Here is a 22,994-nt window from a genome sequence, read left to right on the forward strand (position 1 = left end):
TGTTACTGTTTTTGGTGGCTTTTTAATCCCAAATGATGTGATTTAGGATTCTATTTTCTACATTTACAATTAGACTGATAACAAAATTATTTTAGAGACTTGAATTTCTTATTATAAGATTTTATTATTTATAGACTTGAACAGCTTATTAATTTAACCCTGTTGCTAGTGCTTTTTCTTTATTTCTAGTTAAGTGAGTAGTTGAATTAAGAGATAGTGAAGAGCTTACATGTGTGCCTTTTAAACCAGAAGTGCTTTGAAAATTAGTTCATTAATTGATGCAGAAAGCTAAAAATTAACAGACCTATTGAAATGCAAAATGCTGTTGTCATTATTATCATTAGTGGAATAACAAATGTAGGCATTATTGGATTTCATCACTTTGACTGTACTTTGCAGCACATTTCTCAGAACTTTAGGGCAGAAATGATAAAATTTTTTCCACTTAAGAATTTAGAGGTGCTATAGTTTAAGCTGAATCAGCGTTGCTGAAATATTTCCAAATCTGCATTATTGATCCTACTCTCTCTCCCTTTTAATGTAAGTACATATGTGAAGTGACTGATTTTCTGTGTTTATATCTGTAGCTATTTCTCGTATTTTTTCCCAGGTGTTAGTTAGTAGTTTTATTTTTGCATACCAGGAGAATAAAAAACAGTGCAGATTTTAATAGTTGCATTATGCAGCAAGGAAGGCGTCAGCTTGGCTTAAGTAAAGATTCATCTGATAGGTAAGTAGAAAAAACTGTTAGCACCTTGCTTCTCGGTCGGTCTGTCAGTCTTCAACTGGGCTTAAAGAGACTCTGCAGGAAAGATACTCATAAATTTCAAGGTTGAAATAATTATTTATTGGCTAGCTCAGGCAAAAGTTAACTAGGATTTCTAGCTGGCAGGCTAAGTGCCAGCATGCCAACCAGCTGTTGTAGAGCACCCTCAGTTGTTTTTGGACAGGAACCAGTCAGGAAGGTGAGGGGTAGCCCCTGCGGCTCCATGGTTCTGCTGAACTCTGTGTGCCACCAGCTCCACCACACCAACACTTCAACCCAGTTATCCTTACTGGCCTTGCTGTTCTTTTCCCTTAATATTTTATGCCTTCCCATGTTGTTGTTCTCCCTCTCACATTCTTGAGCTCCTAGTGATCCCCATCACAACAATCCTTCTTTCCATAGTTTACAGCTTCTCTTCCTACAGGCTGTCTCAGCTTTTTGTCACATCCTGTTGGCTTTCTGAGCAGCCCAAGCCCCAGTGATGCTGCTGGGCTGTATCATGCTGTGTGCTTCCGAGACCAGCAGCGAGAGCCCCAGGAGAGTGTTGTCAGGGGCAGCTCCAGCAGGGTCATGAGTTGGAGTGCTCCCCCAGCAAAATCTTAATTAACATCCTTAAGATCAAATGCAGGCTGTCTTGTAAAAAGGTATCCAGTAAAAAGCTAATGCTGTAGCTGTGATACAATACAAATGTTTTGCCTTTTTTACCTACTCTATTTTGGATTGTAGCTTTGTGAATGTTGCCTGTTTGTTTTGATTTAATAACATGACAGATCAGGGTGCCTGAAGGCTGGCACCTGCCTTTTTGTACAACATGCCACCTTCCTGCAAGGCAGCTTTCAATTACTGTGCTTTTGTGTGTCCAACTGTGTCTTTGTTAAGAGTGCAGAGACAACAGTGACAAGCTGGTCTGGTACTTATGGCAACACATGACACTCTGCATTTTCAGATGTAGTCTCAGGATGTGAAGAACCCACCCTTCCAAAGCTGGAAGCCAGTCATAGAGTTTGGCTGGAGGTTGGGCAGCTGCTGCCATGTTCAGAGTTGCATGGCAGTGGCTAGAAGTGAAAGAAGTGTTACCCTGGTGTTGATGTGTCTGTTCTGAATTACTGCAGAATTTTTTTATTATTGAATTATTGGCACGCTTCTATGAAATGTTCATTTCATTGACATGTGTCTGTTTTAAATAGCTCTCCATTGAAAATATATCTATAATCATAGAGTATCCCTTAGTTGGAAGGGACCCCCAAAGATCATCAAGTCCAACTCCTGGCTCCCACAGCACCACACAAAAAAACAGACCGTGTGTCTGAGAACACTGTCCAAACACTTCTTGACCTCCAGCAGCCTTGGGGCCATGACCACGTCCCTGGGCAGCCTGTCCCAGTGCCCAACCACCTCTGGGTGCAGAACCTTTCCCTAACCCCCAGCCTGACGCTCCCCTGTCCCAGCTCCATGCCGTTCCCTCAGGTCCTGTCGCTGTCCCCAGAGAGCAGAGCTCAGCACCTGCCCCTCCGCTCCCCTGTGAGGGAGCTGCAGGCCGCCATGAGGCCTCCCCTCAGCCTGCTCTGCTCGGGGCTGAACAAACCCAGGGACCTCAGCTGCTCCTCATACATCTTGCCCTCCAGACCCTTCACCATCTTCATAGCCCTCCTTTGGACACTCCCTAATAGTTTTATGTCCTTCTAATACTGTGGTGCCCAAAACCACAAACAGTACTGGAGGTGAGACAGCACCAGAGCAGAACAGGACAGTCCCTTCCCTTGACCGTCCAACAGTGCCGTGCCTGATGCACCCCAGCACAAAATTGGCTCTCCTGGCTGCCAGGACCCACTGCTAGCTCATGTTCAACTTGCCATCAACCAGAACCCCCAAACCCCTTTCTGCAGGGCTGCTCTCCCAACTCCTACAGTCACCTCCCACTCAGAAATCACTCAAACTTCATTTGGGGAAGGATTGAGAGACCTTTAAGCAAGCAACCAGGTCTTGTTAGCACAAAAGACATCAGAACAGTTTATTTCTTCAGTATTGGTTTCTTTTTGTATGAAAGTAAGAAAACTGACGTTAAACTTCGCTGTCTGAATTTGGCAGGTGCTTTGAGGCTTTCATTGACACAAAATGTCCTGTGGCTACTCTTTTGGAGAAGGGCTTAGAGGAGTAGATTTTTTTTCCCCAGTAAAAGCCAGAATGTTATGCTCCACATTTCATTACATTTATTTTCTGCAATTAAAAAATGTCACAAAATTGTCACACAAAATTATAGATGGATGTGATTTTTATCACAGCTTAAAGATCATTTCTAAGTCCTTGAACCAATAAATTGAGCTGTTAACTATTCTTGTGTTATGTATCTTTTCTATTTATTAATTGCTTTTAAAAACATTAGAATGAAAAAGACAATTTAAGCATTACAGCTCTCTGTATTTCTTTTTTTTTCATAAAGAATGAGCTTAGGATGGTATGAGGAGTGAAGGAAGCAATTTCTGTTAAAGTATCTTGTTCTTCCTTTCTATTACAGTTTTTCATCACAAAAAAAATGATATTTTTTCTTTTTCTCAACTGATTCTTGCAGCGTGCTGCCATGACAATCTGGCCAGAAAAGGGGGGGGGAGAGATTGTTCTCTCAAAGAATATGGAAGTTAATACAGTCTCTGTCAGACCACTATTCCCTGAACACCAGAGGTCCTTTTGACCTGTGGGAAAATAAATGCTATAGAGAGCTCCGAATTAATGAAGAAAGCAAAATATAGCTTTTTCCATTTACCAGTAGTCCACAGAACCGTGGTCGAATGTCCCCTTGCAAGCTCCGCTTTCACAGATGTCACCTCTCTGCTGGCGCCGTGCCACATGTAAGGAAGCACTCCCTGCTCTGCCGGGGCCCCTGCATGGGAGCAGAGCAGCGGCAGCACACAGCTTGGTGCAAGGCCCCCCAGGGAGCTGCAGGGTGCTTAGGGAGAGCTCTGAGCAAGCTATGGTATCAGCTTATTTTCTGTGAGCAGCATGCAAACTCCATCCATACCTTTTGTGGATGTTTACGTTACTGAATCATTGCATGCTGATGATGGTGTTTTGCAGTTTTCTAGTGTAGGGATGTCCTTATGATGCAAAGAAATTAAACTGTCCTAAGATTAGCAAATTGATTCCCATGCTTTCAAAATTTAAGTTCAGCCCTCATTTAAATCAAAGTATTAATGCTAAGTGAGGTGGTAAATGTGTTTTTCCTTACAGTACTTGATAGGTGAACAGTTAAGACACAGAACGTAGAGTTTATTTATTTAATTCTAATATGGAATCTATTTGAAATTAAGTGAGTAGGTGCAACTAAGATAATATCTTTCCATAAGCAGTCATTGCACAATACCTCGTGGTCTTACCTCTGAGGGACCATAATTAATGTTGATAAATGCTCATGTTCTTTCTTTGCAGCTTTGGTCCACAGACAATTGGTTGTACCAGAGCATGTCAAATCCCACATAAAAATATAGCTATAGATCATTGGTTTTAAGGATAGAGTTGAGACAAGTCAATTTATTTCCATTAGAAGCTGAATCTAGACTTAAAACTCTGGGGGGTTGTAAGTACTTTGTCCGTTACGTTCTCAGCTATTCTGGTGCATGTTGCTGTAACTTTGGGTCTTTCTGCTAATCTGGTCTCCAGCTTCTGAACACAGTGCCAGTTTTCCAAAATGGCTTGGTGGGTAGTATTTAACATATCTTAAAATATTTGTCTTTTTTAATATCTTCTGAAGATATTATAGTTTAGTAATGCATGACTATCTTCTAATCTTTGCAACTTTGTAAGAGACCCTCATACAGACAAAGTAAACTTTCAGCTTTTACATGGATAAGGAGTTGCAGCTGTGACAAAACTGTTTATTCAATTATTTTTATTCTTTTTTGCCTTGGGAATAGAATATTTCCACAGATCCATTTCTCTCAGCCTTTTTTGCTTCTATCAAGTTCTGAGCAGTTTTAACAATATAATAGAAGTCATACTTGCATGTATAAATATTTTGATTTTCTTTATATACTTTATCTCAAAGTGGACCAAGGTGGAACTATTTTCTTCTACTTTTTTTTTCTTCTCACATGAAATAGTACATGATTGGCATGTCCTATTAAAGCATATCTAGATATTCATTAATTCATTTTTGGTGGGAGCAGAGTTTCATTATATATCTGAGTTTACTTTATATTAAAATTTCTGTTGGTACTGCAGCTGCCTTCTTGGCTGAAGAGCACGTAAAATTCCTGGGTTAAAAACTTTGACATTTCAGATAAAGGCAGTGCCAAGGACTGCCATTTCCACTTTGATTCTGTGATTTCCTGCTTTGGAGCAGGGAAAAGAAAGAACTGTAAGAACTGCCTGTTGTGGGACCATGAGGTCCAAACCTGAAAGGGCCACTTGTAGCGTGGGGGCCTGGGCTGAGGCAGATGCAGTTGGCGTGAAGGAGAGGTGAGCCTGCCTGCCTGCAACCTACATCTGATCAGCATCACCACGGCTCTCCCTTCTGTCCACCCATCCCTCCTCACGCGCTGTGCCACCTCAGTCCTTAGGTCTTGTCACGGAGAGGCACTGTGCTCCCAGCACCATGGAGCCAGCACAGCGGCCTAAAACTGCTTCTGCTAACGGGTGTCAGCCAGGCTTTAATTGATCTGCTTGAGTTACTTAGACTTTAAAAGCCACTTCTGATTGTGTGCCTGCATCTGAATGGTTTTCTGTGGTGTCTCCAGAGCACATAGAAAAAGTTATGAAAGTGAATACTGCTACTACTACCATAGGTGGCTGAAATGTTTTCTGAAGTAAACTAGAATTTTGTTGATTGTTGTGTGGGATATACAAGGTCATTTAGGATCTCTAAGAGAAAGGGAAAACCAAAACAAACAAACAAACAAAAAACTAAATGATTTATAATATTCATGAAAGGACTTTATAAATGACTACCCTAAAAAAATGGCGTATTCTCAGTGGCCTTCTTGAATACTACAGCCTTTATTCTCTTCTTCTCTTCTTATCATTTACTAGGAACATGCTGGTAGTCAGCTCTTCCTGACTAGGAAAAGAAAAGTTAATCTGGAGTAGCCAGGCTCCTGAATGGCTTTCTGTATTTTCTGCATTTTTTTTTTTTCTGCTGAGTTGTAATTCTGATGAGAGTTTTAGCTGTTCAAAACAAAACTCCATAGCATTATTTTAAAAAGACAGCTAGTTCTAATTCTGGTAAAATACCTTCCTACAAGACTATTGTGCTTCTTAATTTTTTTTTCTGGCAGCTTCTTCCAAGGCTGTTAATGAAACTCATTTTTATTTATTTCTTTATTTATAGGTTTTAGAATATTTGCTGGGTATTACTATCCTACAGGGAAATTATCTAAATATGTGAATTCAGAAAGGATGTTTTCTTGTAAAGTGAAATGTTCTGTTGAACTAACAAACTTACAGGTATTTAGTAAAGGCACTAGTTGTTTAGTACTAATCAAACCCAGGCAAAAAGGAATCGACAGTGATGTCACATCTGAATATGACTCCGTTACCAGACTGCTCCCACTTCTTCCAGACACAATCTCAACATACTCAAAGACATTAATTCATCATGTTGATGTTTTAGCTAGTATCTGGTCAAATTGCATCTCATCATGGAAAGGATAAGAAGATACCCTGACAGCAGACATCCCAACACAGTGTTTTAGTGATAGTTGTTATGCTTTGGTGTCAAAAAGATTGTGAGAGTCTTCATTCTCCCTACTTCTTCAGACAAAATCATTTTACTATTTTTGTTGAATTTAGTGCATTATGGCAGCTGGGAAAGAATGGGGTATTATTTCTTAACTACAAGACTTTGTGTTTTAAACTATCATTCAATTTTTTGTTTTTCAGGCATTTCTTGTTTAAGACATCTTCTGGAACCACTCCACTGTTCAGTAGCTCTTCTCCTGGCTACCCACTGACCTCAGGAACAGTTTATACTCCACCTCCCAGGCTGTTACCTAGAAATACGTTCTCCAGGAATGCGTTCAAGCTGAAAAAACCCTCCAAATATTGTAGCTGGAAATGTGCTGCTTTATCTGCAATTGCTGCTGCAGTCCTGCTTGCCATCCTGCTAGCATATTTCATAGGTAAGACTGTGTTTTCTCTGTCAAATCACATGGCTATGTCAGCAAATGAGGCTTCAGCAGATGAAAGGTTGGTTTAATCTGTTTCACAAATCTGTGTAGTTACTAAGCAAAGAAAATTGTTATTCTTCATACTGATTAATGAGAAAAATACGATTCTCAAGTCCTGTTCACTGTGATAACCGGAGTGAGAGCAAGAAGTCAATTCAGGATCCTCAGTGTGCAGTGTTAATTTTAGGTGTCATGGGTATGCAAAAGAGGATGATAAAATTTGGAATTTTTGGATGTACTACCCTTTGTTTAAAATATTTGGAAAAAAAATGTGCTCGGTAGTAAATCCGTAAGAGTAACAGAAGCTACTGGTGTTTGAATTCAAGTATTACTATAGTGGCTGCATTTAGAGAAAAAAGACAAAATCATTTTTGGTAAGTCTCACTCTATATCTTTTGGCATGCCTGAATTCCTATAGGTTTTAGGCCTGACTAATAGATAAAGCTATTTGGTGTGCTGTTGTTTTCAATATTCCATCCATCCTTAGTGTTTTATAAGAGAATTCAAAATTTTGTGCTTATTTTCTTTGATTAGCATAATAATAACCACACTAGGTTGTGTTCTTTTATGGTCTTTTCAGATTTTTTTTTTAAACATGCTCCCGTTTTTTATTTTTTTTTCCCCCAATATCCTTTGCATGGTTGCTTTGGAGGTTTTTCAAAGGGTCTACAACAGTTAGATGTATATTTTGTACCTTTTACAGTGCCTTAACAATACATTGATGGAAAGGACATGCTGTACAAACCCACTAGCTTCCATGAGTAAATGGCAAAAATATGGTAGCTTGTCAGTGTTTTCTGCAAATACTTTCCAGACCTGTTTAGATTGTTTGTTTTTTTTTGGTTTTGTTTTGTTTTGTTTTGTTGTTGTTGTTGTTCTTTTTTTTTTTTTTTTTAACTTTATGCTGATATTAATATGTTGCTACCATGAAGAGTGAAGTTCATACTTAATGAGTAAAAGCCCTGTGAAGGTGCACTGAATTTTCTCCCTATTCCCTCCATTTGAAGAGAAAGGTTATATGGTCAAAACCAAAATGCACCAAACTCAACAGGGTAGATGCTGCTTTCTAAGGAAACCTCACTGTTCATGTTAATTCCATATTAACATATTCCAATAACATATTCCAATTCCATAGGTAATTAATACATCCGGGAGTGAAAGAGAGCTGATTAGCTACTTTATTGCTGCCATTTCCGTGGGCCAGGCCTGCATCCCAGCATACTCAATACTACAGAACTAAACATCTTTCTCTGTTTTTTCAGTAGAAAACCTCAGAAGAATAACAGGCTTAGTTTGATATATAAATAAAAAGATTGGAAAGCACATGATTTATTGAACTTGACAGTTATCATACAACAGCTATCTGTGTGAGTGATTATGCACATGGGAAATGATATACTGCAAGCTGAATATTTTAATCATGTGCATAACTTTGAAGTGATGGATTATGAAATGCATTTTTCCTTGGTATTTAGGTTACTGTAATCTAAAGCAAAGCTTTGCAACATGGTTATTGCTTTATACAGTTTCCTACAACATTTAAGACAAGAGCTAATGTAAAGCAATGCATTGACCCTTAATAACTGATGAATGATCTATCACTTCAAGTCATGACATAAGTGATCCGTTTTGACAGAAGTTTTTGAGGTCTTTTTTCCTGACTAAAGAATGATGAGCACAATGGAGTTGACTAGTGAGTATGAGAAAGCAGGTTTTAGAAAGTGTGTTGGCTCAAGGATTAAATAATGAGAAGTTACCTGACAAGCTTCATGCCTTGCACAGTAAAGAATAAGTGAATTGAAGAGTAGTTGTCAAAATCAGAAAATAGCTGTAATTAATCCTCTGAATAAATTTGGTGGATCGTCTGTGATGATAATCTAAAGTGATGGAAAAAAGATAAAAGAAAAGACAGAGAACTAAAAGGAAGCTGCATTGTCTTAAGTGTGTTGAGAAGAGCAATAAGGCAGAAGGGATGTGCTCAAGACCACCAACTATAAGCTGACCCACCCATGAAATAGTTGGGACTGCTGTTCTCCAATGGTATGACTTGAAGCACCAAATCATCTCCTCACTGTAAGAAATTTCAAAACCTCTAACTGCTCTGCTGCAGCTCACTTTGGAGCTCCTGACCTACTAAGCCCTGAACTGCTGTGAAGACAAAATAACTCTGTCTTGCTCCAGTCAGTCTGTCGGGAGTAAAAGATGTTTTTCTGTATTCAAGATGAATAACGTACCAAAATCCCAGTTCTGTCCTAATCTTTTGGACAGTGGGAAGATGAGAGCTGTTAATCTACCAAGAGAGGTGTAAGTTGTAGGATGTTGTTTAAGTTCACCCAAGATAGGCAGGAGGCAACACTCCATGTTGCATTAACTCCCCCTGTGTATTTTGCTGTCAGAACTTCAAACCTAGGAGAGTCTTTCAAGACGCTGGTAACATTCTTCTGTTGGATATGTCCACAAAGGAAATTTCTTGCTGTCCACCATAGCAGAGGTCATATTACTGGGGATGCATCTGCTAAAAGTAACAGTTACAGAAAATCATCAAAATTTGCAGTGAATGTTTCTGCTTTTTAGGTTTGTCGGTAATTCTGGGCTCTGTGAAGAGGATTTTATCAATGCTAGTGAAGACTATTGTGGGACTAAATGAAAAATGCAATGCTGGCAAATAAGTAAATTATATTGAAAGAATACTTTGAAGTTCGCATAGACTTCAGGATTTCTAAATGGATTGTCCTATTATAAAAGAGAATTGCGAATTGAAGCACTTCAGTGAAAACATGCTGTCTGCAGATTTAAACCTGATTTTCAGGCAACTGCTAAAGATTAAGGGTGTCATGAAAAAAATTCTAATCAGGGGTGATTTAAAATGACAAGCAAAAAAAAGAAGTATCACAGCAGATAGAAAAGAATATTAAAAGTGATTTAGGCATTCCAATTGCTTTTCTGATAATAGACAAAAATAGAATGAATTAAATGACAAAACTTTACAAATGAATTCACAGGGCATAATGACCTTTGGAAATTTTTGCAGCACAACATAATTAGTGTTAAATAACGATGATCCTGCTATTTTAAAAAGTTAAACATTTGTCAAAATAGTGACAATACATCTTGTTAAAAGGGATATGTTTTTTTCTTTTCTTCTGGAAGATGCGTGCAGATTCATCTTTTAGATCATAAAACGCCATCCAAGTGTGGCTATTTAGATAGACTCCTCCTTTATAGGGCAGTCAGACCTTCATTATCACCTGTAATTTTTCCAAAATCTTCCTGTGGAACTTATCCTGACTGATTTTTGGGACAAATACCTGCAGGTTCATGTGGCACCAGTCTACTATGATGTGGCATGTGCCTGTGAAAGGTACGCTTGGTGCTGTGTGTGCAGTTTGTTATCATGGGCGTAGTCTTCTATCTAAATTCCATTATGACAAAAGAGTTTCTGCAGAAACTTTGACGCGTATCAGATTCACCAGCTTGAAAATGAAACAAGCCTTTTTTTGCTGTTGTTACAGGAATAGACACAGGCAAAAAACTTTCAAATTATTTCTGTGAAAAAGAGCATTTTAAGTTGTCTCTGTAGCTGTGTGCTGTACTACTTTCAAGACAGAATCCAAAAAAATCAGTTTTTCACTTAACTTATTCCTTACGTAGTATACAAAATGTTATCTGCTTATTTAAAGCCAGTATTGTCACCTCTCCGTTTCTTCAGTAGCCTGATATTACTGAAATACTTAGCATAATTTGGTAATATTTCACATCATTTTGGTAAATTCCAGCATCGAAGATCTAGATATAGTAGTCTCCCATCCTCTTTGAGACGTGTTGTTTCACGAAGCCTGGGAGTTGTTCCCATTGTCCTGGGGTGACATTTGAAGAACATAGACTCAGCCACTCAGATGAGGACATCCTGAAGGTACTGGACTGGTGGTGCAGCCCAGTTACAGGGAAGTAATTTATAAAGTATCAGAAGGAAAGCATATGCTCCACACGTTGTCTTTGTCAAGAGTGTTCACTTCAGAGGTTAAGAGAGTGATGAAAGCATTTGTCATGTTAAATTAGGTTTTAGATTCATGGCAAACTTGGAGTGAAAAATCAACAACAAAAAAGCAGGAAGGGAAAAACGAACAACAAAAAAAAAAAAGTGGAGGGGAAAAACAATTTTTAAAAAAGGGGTAAGGAGGGGAAAAAGCGTCTGCTGTGTTTTCCACAGTAGTAATTCCTGCCAAACATTAAATACCATATTTTTGTAAGCCCCTACACTGTTCTAATTTCTGCCAATCTTACTTGGAGCATGAAAGACCATCTGACCATCAACATGTTCGTATGTTAAAAATGACATATTTTTCAAGTATTTACAATTGTGGGTGGGCAACTACCAGAATTACTTTTTCCTGTGGAAATGAAAAACTACAGTGGGTTCAGAGATGCTCCACCTCAAAATAGTATCTCCACACTCATTCTGATAATTTTAATGTTGATGCTGTTTTATCTACTCCTATCCTATGCAAGATAATACAGGAAAATAAAAGGAAAATGACAAATAGAGAACAGCATGTTTGCACTGCATCTGTAGTACATATGCTGCACGTTTATTCCTCGGTGTTATTTGGCCTTAAAGATGCACAAGGCTTCAGATAAACTTCAGTTTTCTCCCTAAACTCGAAATAGTATATTCCCGTCTGTGCTATAGAAAAGGCTGTATTGCCAAAGATTCTCTGGCAGTTATTCAGGCAAATGAAAACTTATTTTTTTATTTCCTATATATGTATATATTTAAAATTAAAGCCTGAAAATAGTGGTGCATAGAACAAATATTTTGGTAATTTTTTGCTATTAGAAAGCATCATACTAGGTAGTTTGTGGACATAATACATCTGGGCAAATAAATGGTTAATTTATTTTGTTATCTTCCTCACAATAGTATTCATTTGTTTCTGTGACAGTCAGACAATAAAATTTATGGGGTTTCTGATGAAATTAGGCTTGGAAGCAGAAGTCTCATCTTTACTCTGCATGAAATATGTGTGTGTACCACAGCTTTTATAAAAATGTATTCTTTAGGTGTTGATATCAGCTTGAATTTTTGTCTTCTCCAAAATGGGTAAGATATTTGCTAATGCAAGTGGTTGCTTGAAGTTTCTTTTTAATTTGTATTTCTAATTTCTTCCATTCACAAATGCAGTACTCAAACTGTACCTGCAAACTCATCCAGAGCACTGCCAATACCACTGCTCCCACAGCACAGATATGTAACTGACTGCTTTTAATTTGGCTGGCTACCACTTTTGCCATTCACATGAAGAGTATTTTGAATGTAGATGACATTGATGGTGATAGAGGTCCAATCGTCTTTTTGACCCTGATTCTACAGATCAGGGTTCATCAAAATATTTCCTACAAGTGGTTACTTTATGTATCAGCTGATTTATTTTGATTTTTTTGATTTTTTTTTTTTTTTTCTGGCATATGGCAACCTATGCTTCATTTGATTTCTTATGCTGCATTTGTTGTATTTCACTTGTAAAGTCAGAAAACCACTGACTTTGTCGTGTCCAAGCTTCACTGAAATCAAATATGCTCGACATTCTGGAAACCAGAACTGAAAAAAGGGAAAATCACGCAAAGATGGAACCTCTGAGAGGCAGAGGGCATCTGGTTGCCAATCACTGCTATCAAGTTTCACTTGAGTCTTGCATCTTGTGAGATTAGATGGTGACAGAGGGTTCTGTTCTTACATTTGCATTGAAAATAGGTGTCAGTTAGGGGGCAGTAATTGACTTTTAGGGTATGCCTGTAACACATTCAGAAATTCTTGCTGACTGATAGCAGTGAACCTGGGAAAGAGAAAGGAGTGGTTGCAGCACTGCGAGCCTGCCTGCTGCTAGCTCTGAGCAGGGAGGCTCTGAGCCCTGCAAGGACAAACCACTGGCCCCTTCCCCTAACAAAACTCAGCCCTCATGCTGGGAATGGAGGGGCCTGACTCCAGGAGCGTTAGATGCGGTGTTCCAGCCTAGCAAGCATCCTGTTCCACAGCCCAAAGGTGTGGGAGAGCCATTAAGCAAAGGAGATGATTTTCCTAAAACAAGCAATGTGCTCCTGCTTTCTGCATAATGCCACAAAGAACAGGAGGATTTTTACAGGAGGTTACGTGGGTATAGCTTGCCTGTGCTTTTCCTGGGTTAAAAATAAAAGCTTGATGTAGAGATCTGTTCCAAGAAAAGCAATGCACATATTGTTTTGCCTAGCTGAGATCTCAGAGATAATGGAAGCTGCTACCTTGCAGCGTGCAGGGGCAGTTTTATCTGCCTGTTCAATTCTCCTTTTGTCTTTGCTGAGGATTTTCATACAGTAAACCCGAGCACTTGAAGCTAGAGTGAGCCTAATGTTTCTATAACTCACAAAGTGCCATCAGGTGCTTAGCACTTGAAATTGAAAACCCTTTCTGCTTAGCTATCAAGACAAACAAGCCTGCTTGGAAACCTCGGCAAGAGACAAGAGACCAAGATGATGTTTTGTGTTGGCTGTCAGAGGGGTTTTGCATGGGTGTCTGTGTGTGTTTTTAATGCATATTGCACAACACGATCCAGATGAGTCCCTAAAAAAACTTTCCATGGGTTTCATGGATTCTGGTATTTAGAAGAGTTAAAAGATCTTGCTGTGAACTTGAGAAAAGCAATGCATCAGTCTAGCTGCTGCATGCTGTGGCAGAGGTTAGTACCATTAAAACAAGTGATGTAACAGGATAACAATGGCTAATCTGGAAATTGTAGAGAACGTCTCTAAAATTGCTGTTGTTTTGATTTCCTTTTTCTATTTAAAGCTGCAAAAACGGCTTCATCGGGGGTACTTTTTCCCAGACTTGTAGCAGCGCTGCTGTTTCTGGATGCTCTGATGCTGTGCTTCAAATGCACTGCTCTTGCCCTACCCCTCCAAAACAAGGAAATGTCCTGGGTTTCATAACGGCCTGTTCTTACTTCGATCAGAAATACTGATTTTTTTAGTAGCGTAGGATTTAATCCCAGAATCATAGGTGTGAAGGCAAAAGATCATCAGGGCAAAGAGATAGCAGAGATAAGCAGATGCAGAACAAGTCCTGTAGGAAAGGACATCAGGGGGAAAAATGATGCAAAAGCTTTGAGACAGTTTACTGAGACATGCTTTATAACCTGGCCCAACATACTGAAATGAGCCCATCTTTCAGAGGAAGGGTGAGCATAAGTGATATTGAAGATTAAATTTTGCTAATATAATGCTAAGTCAGATGTACCTATCAAATAAATCTGCGGTCATTTTCTCTGAAAAGTCAACGTTTAAGATTAGTGTAAAATGTCTCAGTTCTCCCTAGGGAAACATTGCTCTGTGAGCTGCTATTTATGCTGAGATCACCAGTTGATCACTTATGGACTCATTTATATTGGTTATTTGGTGCTGTGCTTCTTTGTTAGCTGATTGTGTTGGTTTGCACTTAGTGTGCTTACATATTTTATTCGTTTAAGTGTAGAAGTACATGATTGCTTTAGGATTGTAGCTATTGCTCAATGGGTAATAGCAGATCAGAAGATGTGACATGGATTCTGTAAGTGTAGTTAACATAGCTGTTACAACACTATTATGAAAGCCATAAAAAAAAAAAAAAAAAGAAAAAGCACAAATAAAAGATTTAAGTGTACTAAAGAGATAAGAGTAGTTGAGGCACTTGCAGGAAGACAAAATATCAAAGTAAGAATTAAATTCAGGTTGTGAAAATGATAGGGTAACAAACTACAGAAATTATGGTGTAAGAAGTTGAACAGTGGGAAGAGGAATGACACGTCACTATAAAATGACAGAACTTAATTTCAACACATTAAGTGGTGAAAAACCTCCTTTCAGTAATCTAAAAAACTGTTTAAGAAACAATTTTCAAGTTCATTTCAGCTTTTGCTTATTCAGGCTTTCATTCTATGCAGTCTTGCTGCATCTGTGAGCTGCCAGCTCACTTCAATACTCAGGTACCAAAAAACAAAACAAACAAACAAACTCAGTTATTTTATGTAGTCTGTATGTCCAGTAATGTTGTTGACTTGCAAAGGTCATGAGTCTGAATGCCTAGCACACCATATTCGTGTTATGTTGTGCCTTGTTATTTATGCTCTGTATGATACCCTCGTAGTTATAATCAGAAAAACACTATTTTCCATGACAGTCTATCTGATCCCCAAGACAAATTTTGCACTCTAGATTTAGGTTTCTCAATTACAGGATAATTCAGGTTGGAAGGAGTCTCTGGAGCTCTTCAGTCCCACCTCCTCCTCAAACCTGGGTCATCGGTAAAGTTTAGTCTGGTCTCGAAGACCTCCAAGGGCACAGACGGTGCTGCCTTGGTGGGCAGCCTGTTCCACGGCTTGTGCTTGATATTTCCTTATTTGCAGCATGAATCGTTACACACTTTGTATCCCGTCCTCCTGCCAGTGTGTGCAGCCTGGCTCCATCTTCCCAATGGCCTGCAGGGACCGCCCGGCTGCCGTTTGGCCCTGCAGCCTTTGTTTCTCCAGGCTGGACAGAGCCAGCTCACCAGCCTCTCCTCGCAGGGCAAGTGCTGCAGCCCCTGGCCACCCTGCTGGCCCCCGCTGGGCTTGCTTTGGTTAACTGATGCCCTTCTCCTACTTGGCGGGCCCAAACTGGCTCCAGTTATCGCAGAAGCCGAGTAATGAGCGCTGAGCAGATGGGGATAATGGTCTCCTGGCCGTGCTGCTGTTCCTGCAGCCCAGGATGCTGCTGCCCTTCTCTGCTGCCAGGGCGTGCTGCTGGCTCACGGTCAGCTCTCCGGCCAGCAGCACCTCGGGCCTGTCCTGCAGAGCTGCCCCCCAGCCAGTCCCCAGCTTGTGTCACCGCAAGGAGTTAGGGCTGCCTTTAGTGATGAGGGGCATCTCCGCCTGAGCAATGACGAGTGCTGAACTCGAAGACGTGGGCATTTCACTGAGTATGAGTGAATGTTTCTTTTCCACAGCAGAATTTGACCATGACGGGTATAGGATAGCCAAAGCCTGTTTTATTTAACAGCATATAGGTAATATTCTTAATATTCAGGAAATTCTCTTCTACTTTATTTCTCATAATCACTTCTGACATCAGGAGCTTGAATTTAAACACCAAAATAAAGAATGCAGGTGGTTAGAAAAATCATGTATTGAATTGTATGGTGAGCAGATTTGATAATGAGAGAATCACTATTGAGATCTGCCATGTGCTTATTAGACATTCTTAATGTCTTGATCTTGGCTATTACTAAATAAACAGTAAACAAGCATTTGTATTATTATAGCTCCTGAATGGCAAAAGAATTTCGTTCTCATACATTGATGTTACAGAACCTTGCTTAAAACTTCCAATGTGCTCTGTGTTTATTGGTTTGTTTTCTTCTTCTGGGGTGTCCAGATTTATCCTGCTCTGTTGCATTTAATTTTTAAGAAGTAATATACATTATGCATAACAGTGCTGCAGTTAATTTAATTTTAAGCTTTTTTTAATTTACTGGTTGGTTGATCAGCTGATTTCTTCCCACATTTTTCTTGCTAAATACTTTCTGAGGAAAGACAGAGAATAGAAGTATTAATGTACAAATGCCAGTGGAGTGGAATAGGTTCTCCCTTTGCCAGCTGAGAACAGATTATCTGTTCTTGTGGTACTTTGTCTTGCAGGAATTGACCTGGCTCAGACAAAGACTCTGAAAGGGCAGTCAGGCTATTGCATACCTGCTGCCTCTTCCTGTATTGCTAATAGCTGTTTTGTTTAAACCTGAGCATACTCTGCAAGCAAAAAGGGTTGCTGGAGGATTTTGGTATTGATATGCTGAGAAAATTAATAGATGTTGGAATAATCTCAGGAGGCCATAGCAAGTGTCCCAATGTGAACTGAGAGTATCTCAGCTGGTCTGTGGTAAATGCAAAATACTTTAAATAGTATTTAGGCCTTCAGTCAAGGAGGTGCCATGAATTTCATAGCCTGTGTACCAGAGCAAGTCGATGCACTGCCATAGTCCCACTTATCTTGCCGTATTGCGTTAGCATGCTTATATCATACAAGGGCTTCTCCAAGGAGAGAACTGCACTGTCAGAATGCAGGGCAGAGCTGAGACCTACAAATGCAGAGAATCACGTTAAAACTGTCCACAAGGCAGCAGTGATCTTAAGGAGAAGAGAGATGCAATTTAGGCCCCTAAGATTTATTGAGGCAAAAGTTTATTTCACCTGTTGTTTCTTTCTTTGTGTGTGTGTGTGTGTATAGATATCTTCTTCTACATCTTGAGACTCCATTAATCATTGAAATGCAAGCCTCCAGCCACATGAGAAAAGAGAAAGAAAAACCCATAATGGAGACTGCTTGTTAGGGAAAAGCTTAGGATTATGATTATTCTTACTTTTGCATGCAGACTTTCGAACTTTTTTGACTGTTTTCTGTCATTTTAACTCTTGAAGTAATATTACTGCCTTTATAGCCTGAATTATTTTGAACCTTAAAAACATCAAAGTTCTTTAACATGGGCCAGGGGTTTGGGGCTTGGTTCATTAAGAGTGTTAGGGTCTTTTTCACAAGATGAATTTTTCTGCACCTCTGGAGGCTTCCTGAAAATCCTAAAATAAATAATAGAAAAATAGTGATTTAAAACCTAATTTCTAATACAAACCAGACCTGGCTGTCTAGATGAAGAATAAGCTTCAATAAATGGAAGACAGACGCAAGCCTCTTCAGTATGAAGAGTAGCGAGGATGCAGAAATAGAAATAGGTTTTTCATTACATGAGGGATTATGCTTGGGCCAGAAGTGCCAAATATTCTGTGGACCGCAGCTGCACTTTCTGTCTGGTGTTGTATTAGCTGGTAATAGTAAAACAATGATGTGATGGTAGAGACAGCTATTTGTTCTCAGAAATACAGAAAAGTTGTTTTCCTTTTCTTTGCTCAGATTGCCATATTGTTCTCCGTGGCATATCTTAAAACTTCTATCCTTTTTGCAACAAATGGGCTACGAATTAATATACACATCGTCCTCAAGCACCACCTGAAGATGCACATCCAACTGCTGATGTGCTCCCTTAGCCAAGTTCTCCCATCGTCCATCGTCCATCCTGACACTCCATATTCAATTCAGGGGCACAGGACTTGATTGCACAACCTGGGTCATTGCAACTGGCAAAGCAGCCATGGGCAAATGCTGCCAGTTAGGCCTGCAGCTAAGGAAGTGTGCAACTATTACTGAAAGCAGGGAATTTACAGACATGCAGGAAAATGGCAAGATGCATCTTGCCCCTTGACTGATTTTCTGTCATTTGATCAGCACAACCCACCGTCATATTAACACAAGCTGGGAATAGTATTGGCTTCAGGATGCACTTTAGTGCAGGGTTTCACTCAATCTCATCTTAGAATATTTGTGAAGGGAAATACTGAGGTTGAAAAGCTGTGATTTTCATCACTTCTTTTACATTTTATATGGATCTCTGCAGAACAAGTTTTATCTTTTGCTTTAGCACAAATAAAGGTTTAACAGCATTTAATACAAACAGTTTTCTTCATCTGTAGGTTTTTTTTCCTGTCAAAACTCTCTGCATGTTGTTTCTCTAAAACCACTGTGAAAACCATCTGCTTAACTCTATTTCACTGTGCTATGAAGTATTGCTTTAATATGTTGTTTGACTTTTTAAAGTGAGCATTCATAAATCACTCATCTTTTCCTCCCATATTTACCAGAAGAAAACTGTAAACAGCCAGAACAGGAAAAAGCTTTTAAACACAGCGCAATTTGCTTGACATTTGCTTGAAACTCCTGGAATAGGAGATACACGACAGGTAAATTGAAATAGAATTGAAACGGGAATTTGCTTTGCTGTGACTCTGTATGTATTTGAAAACATGCAGTTTGGAAGCCGGTGTCCTTGATTTCGGGAATGGAACATTTCCCAGTTCCTGAATAACAGCTTCAAGGCTGTCTGTGTACGAGCCTAGGCCTAAGGTAGGACATGTCACATTTCGGCTACTTTGGGTAGAGCAGCGTTTTGCTGATGAGTTATGGGGAAAAACTGCTGGAAATACTCAGATACCCTAAGCACTTCTAAAGCTTTAAAGCAAAATTTTGTTTTGCTGGTTGAAGGTTGGATTCAATCTTCTGCAAGCATGTGGTGAGGGGAGGAGGCAACACAGATTTTTCACCTCCTCTACTCTTAAAATTAGTTCACCTGGATTTGACGATCCATTTCTTCCCTGCCCTTGGCAGTGGAGCACACACCACTTCATGGGGTCTCTCTGGCACCATCAATCTGTTGTATGAGCTTGCAAGTCAAAAAGTGGGTGGGATGCCATGCTAGGAAAACAAATAGTACCAGTGTCCTAGCCAAGGAGCAACAGATGGGGCTAAATTCTGCTATTGCTTTAGTAAATGTAGCTAGAAAATCTATAACCAGCTTTTTCTTTACTTAAACTGAAATAAACTAAGTTCCAAATCTACAAAAGGAATTCTACATATGATCTCATAGCATTTTATAATTTTAGCTCTGTAGTTTATGTTGGGGTTGGTAGATCTCTTTTAATCGTCTCTTTTTCTTTATTTTTTCTAATTGTTTTTCCATATTGGCAATTTAATACTTGACTGTCTGGACATCTAGCTGACCCAGATATTGCTGGTGTCTTCCAACAAAATGCAGTTTTAATTACACACTTGGATTTTAAGGGAAAACATATTCTGTGGTACTCTCATAATCAAACAAAAGTTCATGTAACCACCATTATTCTAAATTTTATTTTCCTTAAGAAAAAGTGAGCATCTTATTTAGGAACAATAAGAAATTTGTAAGTTTTATTTATTTGCAAAGCGATAGCTGCTGTGATTGAAATTAAACATGGAATCATGCTGCTTCTGATTAATTCTAGTGCAGAGGAGCCAAAAAAAAAAAAAAAAAAAGAACTTGATTTTACTTTAAATAGGCTAAATTACCTTTTGGTAAATAATGCTAGTTGAAAGAATCAAAAAGAGAAATTGAAAGACAAAAGTTTTATTCCTGGCTCCATAAATTCCTGGCATATACAAATTCAGAGAGATTTTTTTTTTTTTTTTTAAGTGATTCAAGTTAAGGCTATGATTCACTGTTTTATAGAATGCAGACCACTGGTATTTAATTGTAATTTAGCTTCTAAGCACTTACTTTACTGTGGGGAAAGTAAATGTTGTTATTCCTACATCCCAGATGACTACATTGAGTTTCAGTAATGCATGTATTTTGCACTGCTGTGAAAAAAGGATCTTGGGGCTGCCGGTTTTGAGTGTCCTTTTTTAGAGTAGTATTGGGCTCTATGGTATTTAAATAGACTGTAATAACTAGAACAAAAGGAATAGCAACAGGTTTCAGGAAGAAAGCATGGTGCTTGTCAGTAAAGTATGATAGACAATTCATGCCTTTTTTTAGGCGGTTTGGGAGGAGAGATCTGTGTGTGTTAACATTTGTGTCTGCGGGTAATGTAACTAACTAGCTCTTCACCAAGTGCTGGAATAACACAAAATTCAGTACACTTCCTTTCCAAAGAATCCTAAATGTTCACATCACGTTTAGAGTACATTTCCAGAATAGACACTGATAAAGAGCTGTTCCTTCAGAGCAGGAGTAAAGCTGGACCACTTGGGAAATCTTTCAGTGCTGCTCCTATGGTGAGAGTAAATGGCAAATATTAGGTTCTGGGCTATCAGTCTAGTCTCTGCTATTAGCAGGATGTTCCTTTAAACAATAAAATTAGTTCAAGTACAGTCTAATGTGATGGAAACTATAGTGATAATAATTATTTTATACTAGTGCTCTTTTCTGAGGGAAAGAAAACAAGTTTTATTCAATTTCCAGTAAAGCTTGATGAAAATAATTTTATGGAACAAAGGAAAAGAGCAGTGTGTTACTGCTGTATTTGGATTGATTTTCTTTTGGAAGGAGAAGATCCTAAACACCAGTGAAGCTTTCAAAAGTAGTCTGCTTTCACAGCAATCTGTCCTTTCCCACCTCAGGTTTACTCATCCATTTTCTAAAGCTGATACTTCACACCTTTCAGTGCTATCACGTGTAGAACTATTCTGTTTTGTATGTGTTACTGTTAGCAGTGGAAATGTGTTTTCTCATTTAAGAATCTGCAGGAATCTTGCGCCTGATTCCAAGGGAAATAATTTGTAAATTACTACTGAAAAAAATAGAAGACTTTAGACAAGAAAGATAAAATACAAGGATAAGTGAATATTAACAATACCTTTTTCTTTTTACTGTTGACAACTCCGTTTGCTACCATTCTCAAGTTACTTTAAAATTTAAAATTTATTTTTTTTGAAAAGACAGTCAATAACTGGATCTTGACAGCGAGATCGTGATGCCGTCCATACAACCTGATATAGATTAATTGGGAGTGGTGTTGCAAAGCTGCATGAAGTCACTTGTGTTTCCACCATACAGATTTATAAAACTAGATTGATTTTTTTTTCCCCCTTGACCATTAAAGTTTTACTCCTCAGATTTTTTTTTCACTTTCTCTGGATAGCTTTGTGTTGGTTATCTGCATAATTAGTATAGAAATGTACAAGATCTCTTGTTGGTGTGCATGAATTGAAACAGCTGGGTTCGTCTTTACTGCTTTCAAGATTGCTCATCAAGTGCTTGTAGTCTGGCACCACAGTCCTGGTATGCATCGTACCATGCTACTAACAAATTCAGTATGCCTTCAGTCCACAGCATTCGTGTGCCACCTCCTCAATGTCTGCAGCGCTCACACAACTCCCGAGCCTTTCTTCCTCCCTTCCTCCTGTCCTGGCCTCCTCTTCCTGGGCCCTACGTCTTTTGTCATTTTTTGTCACAGCAAGTATCTTATGTCAGCTGGACGCCAAAACCTGTGAATGAAGGAACACATCATTTACCTAATTGTATAGAAACCTTCCCAAAGGGGAGATAATAATAATAATAATAATAAAAAAAAAAGGCAATTAATTTACAAGGTAGATGATGAAGATGGAAATCTCTCTCACTCCCACCTTATCAGTAGGCAACCACCAAATCTCCAGCCCACACGAAGGCTGCTATCAGAACACAGTTCTAGAAACAAGAAACTCATCTTTGTCTTTCTTGGGGGAAGGAAGGGACGAAAACCAGCCATTAGGCTCTGTCTTCGGACTTTTTTGTCAACTCAGTCCCCGTAACGTCAGTGCCTTAGGTACACCTGAGTGATGATGCTGTGTCTGACTGGGAACTGCTCAGGTTGTAGTTTTAGCTTTTTTTTTTCCTTTTTTTTTTTTTTTTTTTTTTTTTTTTAACTCTTTTCTTCTTTACTTTTCTGCCTATGACAGTATTTCTGACAAATCCTCAGGCTGGCTCCGTTGGGCCATGTGGCGGGGCCTGGCGCTGGGCCCAGCCGAGGTGTGCAGTGCGGCAGGGTGGCTGGCAGCACCCCGGTGCTGGAAGGAAGTGAATTCACATCAGTTCCCTGCTCACAATACATTTATTTTGCCCACAACTGATGAACAGCCCCAGAAAGTCCAGCAGAGAGCATCTTGCCCTGTTTGTCACTGGGTAAAGAGCCAGCCAGGCTTTCCTGGACAATTTTTATATTCAAAATCCGGAGCTCAGGGTTCAATGCTTTAAATTAACTCCAGGTTATGCAGAAGGTGCTGATGAAAAGCTACAGAGGGAATGATCCTGAATTAAGACTGCCTGGTTTATCCCCCAATTTCTTCCTTTGGTCTCACTGCCAGACACAGTCCTGTTGGCCCAGAGGTACCCCACAGGTCACATAGCTGACAGGACACATCCTAAGCAGAGAGGAAAAGTTGTTTCTTGGTTTTTACACAGGAAAGCTGCAGGGGTCACACTAGTATACATCAGTTTTCCTTGCAAATACTAAGAACTTACTGCCATCTTATCTAGACACAACTAAAGCTGGTGTGGGCAAGGTCCCAAGGCTTTCATACAATCCCACTGCATTTTTCCCTGAGGCAATAAATGTCATTCCCCTGCATGCAGTTACTGAGCTCCAGTTAGCCTACATTGTTCTTGGTTTTCTTCCAGTTGATTCATG

The 22,994-nt window shown here is 39.3% G+C and overlaps 1 protein-coding gene across 6 annotated transcripts in view; it reads left to right on the forward strand.

The window, feature by feature from the left end:
• The window catches only part of TENM2 (teneurin transmembrane protein 2), a gene marked incomplete at both ends in the record, with an annotated part of 523,490 nt that overhangs the window by 355,396 nt on the left and 145,100 nt on the right, over positions 1 to 22,994 (forward strand). For all 6 annotated transcript variants that reach the window (XM_084295547.1, XM_084295548.1, XM_084295549.1 and 3 more), the window contains one exon: positions 6,638 to 6,876. In XM_084295547.1, the coding sequence (XP_084151673.1) occupies positions 6,638 to 6,876 (239 nt within the window). The remainder of the gene's footprint in view (positions 1 to 6,637; positions 6,877 to 22,994) is intronic.

This window comes from Netta rufina (genome assembly GCF_964035555.1).
Source record: "Netta rufina genome assembly, chromosome: 14".
In the NCBI taxonomy this organism is placed as follows: Eukaryota; Metazoa; Chordata; class Aves; order Anseriformes; family Anatidae; genus Netta; species Netta rufina.